The sequence below is a fragment of the Chelonoidis abingdonii genome, chromosome 24, assembly GCF_003597395.2.
Source record: "Chelonoidis abingdonii isolate Lonesome George chromosome 24, CheloAbing_2.0, whole genome shotgun sequence".
In the NCBI taxonomy this organism is placed as follows: domain Eukaryota; kingdom Metazoa; phylum Chordata; order Testudines; family Testudinidae; genus Chelonoidis; species Chelonoidis abingdonii.
The window spans coordinates 5,179,793-5,188,470 of record NC_133792.1 but is presented as its reverse complement, the minus strand read 5'-3'; the positions used below and the strand labels follow the sequence as shown (position 1 = coordinate 5,188,470).

The window sequence follows — 8,678 nt, the reverse complement described above, 5'->3', positions numbered from 1 at the left end:
TTCTGGCCTGAAAGCAAAGGAGTTAAACCAGGCCCATCGGTTCAAAACGCAACTGCAGTAATACCATGTGCCCATAGGTGGGCTTTACAAGTCATTCCTCAACAGGGATGAGGGGCTGAGTTGCATGAGGCTGCCCTGGACTGGGACTGAGGGGTTCAGAGGGGGATCAGAGCTGGGGCAGGGGGTTGGGGCACGGGAGGAGGTCAGGGGTGCAGGCTCTGGGTGTCGCTTACCTCAAGCAGCTCCTGGAAGCAGCAGCATGTCCCCGCTCCGGCTCCTACACGGAGCCGCAGCCAGGCGGCTCTACATGCTGCCCCATTCGCAGACACCACCCCTGCAGCTCCCGGAAGCAGCAGCTTGCCCCCACTCCAGCTCCCAGGCAGAAGCACAGCACCAGCCAGGTGGTTCTGTGTGTTGCCCTGTCTGTAGGCACCACTCCTGCAGCTCCCATTGGCCGCGGGAGTGTGCAGAGGCCCCTGGCTGCCCCTATGCATAGGAGCTAGAGCGGGAGCATGCGGCTACTTCCAGGAGCCATGCAGAGGCACAGCTTATGTGGCGCGGGGCAGGCCCCCAACCCTGCTCCCAAGCAGAAGCTCAAAGGCCAGATTAAAACGGCAGACAGGCTGGATGGAGCCCGCAGGCTGTAGTTTTCCTACCCCTGTGTAGAACCTAAACAAGAACAGGGGTTGCCTGATGCACAGTGCTCCAGCCACTCATGCTCTCCCTCTAAACACCTAATGGGAAAGTGAGGCAGGGAAGAGACCAATTGTATACTGGTCAAGGCATTCACCGAAAAACCTGGGATCTGGGCTTAACTGCACAAAGACAAAGAAATCCACCATTCAAATGAAAAATGCCGAATGACGCTCCATCTACAATGTGAACCTTGGCTGCATTGCATTCTGAATGCAGGCCTGGCTGGTCAGCTCATGGCAGAGCCCAGAGGAGAAGAGGGGCCAGAGTTACAGCAGAGGGAAGAATGATGGGGTGGTGTGCTGGGTGTATGTGGAGGAGACAGAAAAGAGCAGTGAGGGAGTGCAGTTGTCCCAGTGGAGTGTGTAATGGTAAGAATACTGTGCTGAGGCCACAGGCTGGGGTGGCAGTGGTGTGTGAAGCAGAGCAGTGGGGAAACTGAGGCAGCAGAGATATCAGCGGAGAAGAAGCGGTGACAGATGAGGGAATTGGAGGGAGCAGTGATGGGGATGGGGCTGCAGGGGCAGTAGAGGGGTTGGGTGAGGGGAAGAACCAGGAAATGTGAGAAGGTAGCAGTGTGTCTGAGAGTGCTGTGTGGGATCAGCGTAGCAGTCCAAGCGTGGGCCAAGGGTAGCAGGGGCCAGGCACTGAGATGGTAAATGTAGCAGGCAGTTCTTTCAAGGAGTGAGACAGTGGAGTTGGGTAGGGGGACAGGGAAGGGGGCCGGGTGCCAGATGGAGGGAAGGCTGAGGCGACTGGGGGCTGGGACTGTAGGCAGGTAGGGATGAGGCAATAGGGTGTAGTAGTGGGCGGTAGGAGTGAGCTCTGGGGGAGCATCGGGAGGCAGCAGGGGGAAGCCCTGGGGCAAAACAGACATGGAGTGAAGTTGCAGAGGGAGCAGTGTGTTGGGGGGGTGCCTCCTACAGGCGGCAATAGCTTGTTGTCATGTCAGGGCTGATGGAGACAGACACACGAACCACTGACTTTTTTTCTTTAAAGGGAGTTATTATTAAGGCTGAGTCTCAGAAAGTTCCTACTGTGCTTGCTGCAGATTTTCAGAACAGCTGCCAGAGAGTGAGCCCTAAAAATTCCAAACCCTGCATGGTGATTTCTGAGTGCCGGCGAGTATCAGTCTTAGAATGGCAGCTGGGCTGCGTCTTTCACCATGGGGAGGTGACCAGCTCCTCGTGAACCCCAACACTTGAGCTAAAAGCAGCACTTGCGGTCAGTCCTTAGCCAGAGCCAGCCTCTCTGTAAGGTGCTTCCGGACAACAGACACACACCATGTCTCACGCTCATTCACTGGAGCCAATGAGAAAAAATCCCTCTTGTTGAAATCAAAGGGACAGGATCAGACCCAGAACTTCCACTGAAACGTACAGCTGGGTAAAAGTTTTGGTCGGAAACTTTTTTTATTATTATTATTTTTTGCTGATAGATGCAGATTTGCATCAACTGAAACATTTTGTGAATTTGTGTCAAATTGACTAAACTGTTTTGTTGAAAAGTCCTTCCCTCCCTGGAAGAAAATTGAAAGCATTTTGTTTTGACATTTTCCAAATGAAATATTTTGGAGGTTTGATTCAAAATGACTTTTCTTTTTGAAATTTACTTAGAAAATTTAAAAAAAAAAAAAAAGATCCAAACCATATTTTGATACATATTTCAGAATGTCCACAAAAAAAAATCCATTATTCACATAATTCCAATGAAATCAATACAAACAGGATTGGCCTATAAAAAAATCACCAACACCTTTGCTTAATTACATGCTATTTTCATCAATTCTTCCCCTGCACATGAATGTTCAAGGAGAGTTAACTGTACAGGAAGTGAGAAGACAACAAACTGATTTTGAGCTAGACGGAGACACAGAAAGCTTAGACAACAGACAGTATTTCTAATTGGGGGAATATTATAAAGACCTGGAACGCCAAGGCAATTGCATACATTTCGTTGAAACTTTGCATGTACCAGATTTCCAAGCTAAGGTTACAGCAGGGCTAGAACAGGGCTTTATAATGGAAGCTGGTTGCAACCTTTAACAGCAGAGAGGTGACTGTCGCTCCATAACAATGGCATTATCATATTTTTCAGTGCTGTTTCCTGTTCCTCCTGCAACTTAATATTTTTGTTTTTGATGGCTGCTGCCCAGTGAGTACGGGTTTCACAGAGCTGTTCCCAAGATGCCCAGCGCCTGTTCTGGTGTCGTTTTTGAACCCAGCAATGTGCACGAACAGTTCAAAATGCACATTACCTTGCATCTGTGAATTCCCATGTAAGGGCTCTCTAGATAATCAGTGCTGTGAATCGTACTCAGAAACAAACAAGCAGCAGCGTTTATACCAAAGGCCACATGAGGAAAACCTTAACAAGCAGGCAGCTGTATTCTTCCCTAGCCAATGCTTCTGAGTAGTCTTCAAGGATAGTCCCAAGAAAAGTGCATTGCAGGAATCTGTCCTGGAAGTGACAAAGGCACAGTCTGCCTCAGGTATTAAGGGGTACAACTTCTAAGGCAACCAAAGATGGTAGAACGTATTCCAGGAGACTGCTGTTGCCCAGGAATCCAAGAGCAGCCGTGGAGAAGAAGAGCCCAAGAATGCATCATTCTGACACCAAGGGTCAGTGGGTAACAGTCACAGTCTGCACTCGCTATTCCAAATGTTTCCCTTACCTGCCAGCATCATCTCCAGCTTGGCTAGACTGATCTTAAGCCAGTTACCCTTCATCGCAGGTCCAGCCAGACCCTGGAAAGGCAGAGATTGCAGATTCCGAGTGTGAAGATCAAGTAAGACCCAGCTAAGCATGCTGATGAGTCTGTGACCCCAAATGTCTCCCCATCTCCGCCACATTAAATCACTTCTGCCGTGTACATATACTGGGGGATTTAGTCTCATCTCCTAGACTTGCTGACACATCACCAATGAATAAACTGCTAGGTACTTGTGTATGAGGGACACAAAAGGGGTCGCAATACGACTGGAGGCTGTCTACACAGCAATGTAAGCCTCGGGTTAGTGGGCCTTGAGTCAGCTGACCTGTGTCAGGGAACCCTGGACTTGAGTGTCTACATTGCCTTTTAACCCTAGGTTAAGGGTTTTCTGACCCGTGCTCAAACTTAGGGCTCTTGCATCCACACTGCGGTGCCCAGAAGTTCAACCTAAAATGAAGGTATCAGAGGAAAAACACACCCCCACCCCCACCCCCACCCCGCCCGGCTGCTGCTGGCTGCAGAACGGTAAAGTGCATGGCCAGGGCTTGGGGTGAAGCATGCTCCAGCACCTCCCAGCAATCCCCTTATCCTGGCTCCTGCTGCACCCCAGGAGGCAGGGATAAGGGATCCCCAGGAGGCTGTGGGGAAGTTTGGGGGCTGGCGCCTACTCACCACCCTGACAGTGCACACTGCCGAGGTGCCCCTGTACGCACAGGCCCGGGGGAGGGGGGGCAGGAGCAAGGCACAGAGAGCAGAGCAGGACCAAGCTGCACAGAGGGCGAGCGGCAGAGCTTTTGGCTCAGCACAGTCGGCAGAGGGATGACCTCCAGGAGCCACCTCCCACCTGTCAGCTCTGCTCCCTGCTCCAGGCAAACTCCGCGCAGCAGCGAGGAGGAGCCAGAGCAGGAGCAGCCACTGTGAGAGGAGCAGGAACAGGGAGCGCGCTCTGCCAGGCAGTAATGATGCTGCCGCAGGGAACTCTGGGATACATCCAGAGGACTTCTGGACCCAAATCAGGTTGGGGCCGTGTACACACAGGAAAGCACTAGGGCTCGAATCCTCCAGCCCTGCAGGGTCCTAGGACCTTGGATCTGGAGCCCTAGGCTGGCACATTTACAGTGTAGACACAAGAGGGTTTGGCTTGTGCCCAGACTCAGACCTGGCCTTAAATTGCTTTGCAGACATATCCTCAGGGAGAGCTCCTGGCCTTAGTCAACAAGGGATTATTTGCAGGACAGTGGGAGTTCAGTGACTCAAGTCTGATAAATCAAAAGGAGAACAGAGCTCATATTAGAAGAGGTGACAGCTGCTGTCTTGCCTCCTAAAACCCTCTTATAACATGGTCACTGAGACAGCTTTATATCTGTCCCCTTGAAGAAATGCATGTTGGGCCAAAATCTGCTGTCAGTCATGCCAGCGTAGAGCCAGGCTATCTCCACTGAATGCAAAGTGCCGAGAACAGGATTTGGCCTCTTATTTATGGTTACTGCTACAGCAGATTGACTTTGGCTCCGACCTGCTTGCAGCCAGTTATGGCATACTCCCTGCCTCCTGTAGTGTAATAGCTGAGCTGGCTAGCTAAATTCTCAATATGGCTCTGATCGGGATACAGTCCTTCCCGCATCATCTCCTCCAAGATGCAGTTTATGACATGACTCTTTTCCAGCAGACCAAATGGGATGATGACAGCAGACTTCCAAAGAGGGTGGAAGTGGGTCAGAATAGGCTGGATAATGTACAGCAGTTCTTCTGTTTTTCTTTGCTGGTGCAGAAGGTCACTGGAAACATTCTGGAGGGCAAACGTCGTGATTTCACTGCCCCCTACGTTGCTTATTAGAATGTAGATGGCATTGAGGAACTCGTTGGTCTGGTTTGGTTGGAAGAATCTGCTAAGCGTATCCAACAGGACTGGAGACATGAGCTCGACCTCATCCAGAATAAACAATGGTATCTTCTCTTCTATCTCTGCTCTGGTGACCATCTCAGAAATCTTTTCAGACAAATCCGATTGGCAAGCAGGAGTAGCCTCCTTGTTTGGACAGTGGTGCATCACAAAGTACTGAAGCACAAAGTCATTGTCCATGACTGAACGGAAGTGTTTAGCCAGCAGCCATCCAACATGGCTCTTTCCAACCCCAGGTGGGCCATTGAAGGAGATCACTAATGGCTTGTTGTGTATGTGGGTGGCCAGGTAGTCTTTCAACAATTCCATAATTCTGTCCACAGCCACCTTCTGCCCAAATACTTCCCGGTGCATGGTTTTCTCCAGCCCATCTAGGTCATACTTCTGAAGGTTGTCATCCAAATTCTCAATAGCATTTAGTATTTGGAAGCAGATGATGCCAATGAGCAAGAGAAGGCAGCGCTTTGCTTTACTCTTTTGCTCTGTTGGAAGGTACTTTTTGGAGCTTTCTGGATACAACACCATCCTGGACTTCCTGCGGGTCTTCCTCCGTTTGTATTTATTCACCATTGACTGGTCCACAGAAGTGTCAAAGGTGAAGTACTGAGAATTGTCAAAAGTGGCTTGATTAAAGAGGGACATCGAAGGGTTATACAGGTTTGTTCGGCGCAAGGAAATCTGCCTTTGAAGAAGCCTAGTTTGGACCAGCTCTGGAGATTGTTCTCTGGGAAGGTTCAGATGCAGGCGGCTTTTCTTCAGGAACTGGACTTTTCGTCGCAGACGGATGACTGCCCTCATGGGAGAGGAAAGCAGAGAGATCCTCTTGTGAGCCGTGGGAGTCTCGGTGCGGGGCTGACTTTCGTCCATCTTGCTTTCTTCTCATAAACCATTCAAAGTGTTTTCTCTAAAAAACACAAAGACAGTGTGAAAATAAATGTACAGAAGAGCAAGAGGTGACTTGATCATGGTGCATAAATACCAGGCTCTTTATTTATTTAAGGCAGAACAAAAACCAATGGCTGGAAGTTAAAACCTGACAAATTCAAATGAGAAAGAAGGCACACATGTTTAGCAGTGCGGGTGATTAACCACTGGAACTATCCACCAAGGGCATTGGTGGATTCTCCGTCTCTTTCACGAAGATGCTTTAGCCACACACAAATAATCGGGCTCAACACAGAGGCAACAGGGTGAATTTCTATGGCTGTTGAGCTCAGGCTAGATGGACTAATAGTCCTGTCTGGCCTGAAAGACTGTGGATATTGAGAGAGAGAAGCTGTTAGTGGTGCACCAACTGTATCCAGATCACCCTGAGTCCCAGGCTTATATCCACCATTCCTCGGCTAGATACAACCATACACACACACACACACAGAGAAAACGCAGGACATACACAAGCAAACATACTCCACACACTGAAAGGGAGAAACATCTAGCTGTACAAACCAACATGCGTGTGCGTGCAGACAGACAGACAGACACACACACACACACACAAATAGAAGCTGTTAGACATACACACAGAGAGAAGCTTATAAATGTTGGAGCTGTGAAAGCTAGTTGACAGCTAAGGTGCCAGTAGATGGTACTCAGCAATATGTAGCACAGGTCCTGGATTTTGTAGGATCAATAAAACTTGTCGTTGTGCACTGCAGATAGCTCAGGATATTAACTCCTAACATTAGACCAAAACCTAAAACACCAATATATGAGTCACTGGGGAGATCAATCCAAACACAGGAACACGTTACACTGCCCAGATCCCTGCCCTGGACAATCTACAGACCTCTCCACAGTGATACACTTCCCTTTCCAGCAGTAACTCAGGAGGATGTTAAACAGGAATTACAAAAATAGAGGTTTTTCATTTTTAAATGAGTAGGTCCAGAAAATTTATATCCAAGAATTTTTAAAGAGCTGGCCAAGGAGTTCTCTGGACTGTTAAGGTAGATTTTCTATAAGTCTGGGAGCACTAAGTAGGTTCCAGAAGACTGGAAGAAAGCTAAAGTTGTGGAAATATTTTAAAAGGGTAAATGGGATGATCCAGGTAATTACAGGCCTGTCAGCCTGACACCAATCCTGGACAAACTAATGGAGCCGCTGGTATGGGACTCAAATCATATTAACAATTCAAAGAGCGTAATATAATTAATGCCAATGAACATGGGATTATGGAAAACAGATCCTGTCAAACTAACCTTTTTATCTTTTTTTGATAAGATTACAACGTTAGTTTATAAAGGTAATAGTGTTGATGAAATACACTTAGACTTCTGTAAGGCATTTGACTTGGTACCACATGACACTTGACACGTTGATTAATAGATTAGAATGATATAAAATTAACCTGGGACACATTAAATGGATTAAAAACTGGCTAACTGATAAGTCTCAAGATGTCACTGTAAACTGGCAATCATCATCCAGTCTAGTGGGGTCTCGCAGGGATCGGTTCTTGGCCCTACGCTGTTTAACATTTTTATCAATGCCCTGGAAGAAAACATAAAGTGATCACTGATGACGTTTGTAGATGACACAAAAATTGGGGGAGGGGTAAATAACAAACTCTCAGGAACTGAAAATATGTCAGAGCAAAAAGCAGCTAGGAAAATCCTCACTTGACCGTGGGAGACCAAAGCCAGCATTGCCCTACACAGCGACCTGCCAGTGGATTAGGAATGGACAGGGATGACAAATGGAGACAGGGCGTCATTCCCCAGCTAAGAGGCAGCCATCAGGGGTGGCTCTTATTGAGCTTTGACAAGCATCACTTGTACAGTACATCGAATTCAAGTGATCACCTTTCACCCAGTACGATTCCCAGGCTGTTGGGGCTCCTCCACCCACCACTGACATGCAACCACCGCTGGGATGAGATTGCCACAGCCACACTACACCAATTTTCATTTGCTCCCATCCAGGGGTGAGGACTAACCTCCCACAAGTACTATGGCGGGAATGTAGCTAGGTAAAGTCCAACTGCCTCCGCTGAGAAACAGCCGAGATATGAGAGCCACAGGCCTCAAAACACCCACAGGAGACAAGGGCTCATAATCTGCTCCCTACCCCTGGCCTTTGCCTCCAAGGCATGAGTGCCCTGGGCACTGCCTGAGCCCTACACCCTCAGCACAGATAAAACACATGGGGCTTAGCTTCGCCTGTGACGTGAGCCTTGCCCGGGCAGGCTGCAGGCCGTTCTCCCCCTGCCCCCCAGCCAGGCGCCGCGCCCGCTGTTCCCCTGCAGGCCACTCACCCCCTGCCCCCCAGCCAGGAGCCGCACGTGCTGATCCCCTGCAGGCCACTCGCCCCCTGCCCCCCAGCCAGGCACCGCACCCGCTGCTCCCCTGCAGGCCACTCGCCCCCTGCCCC

The 8,678-nt window shown here is 49.3% G+C and overlaps 1 protein-coding gene across 7 annotated transcripts in view; it reads right to left on the bottom strand.

The window, feature by feature from the left end:
• Positions 1-2,086: 2,086 nt before the first annotated feature.
• TOR4A (torsin family 4 member A) overlaps positions 2,087-8,678 on the bottom strand; it is a 44,086-nt gene continuing 37,494 nt past the window's right edge. For 4 of the 7 annotated variants that reach the window (XM_075060535.1, XM_075060539.1, XM_075060538.1 and 1 more), the window contains one exon: positions 2,087-6,211. In XM_075060535.1, the coding sequence (XP_074916636.1) occupies positions 4,896-6,176 (1,281 nt within the window). In that variant the 5' untranslated portion in view covers positions 6,177-6,211 and the 3' untranslated portion in view covers positions 2,087-4,895. Of the gene's footprint in view, positions 6,214-8,678 lie in introns of all 7 variants that reach the window. The other 3 variants (XM_032765348.2, XM_075060537.1, XM_075060540.1) reach the window with 1 other exon arrangement.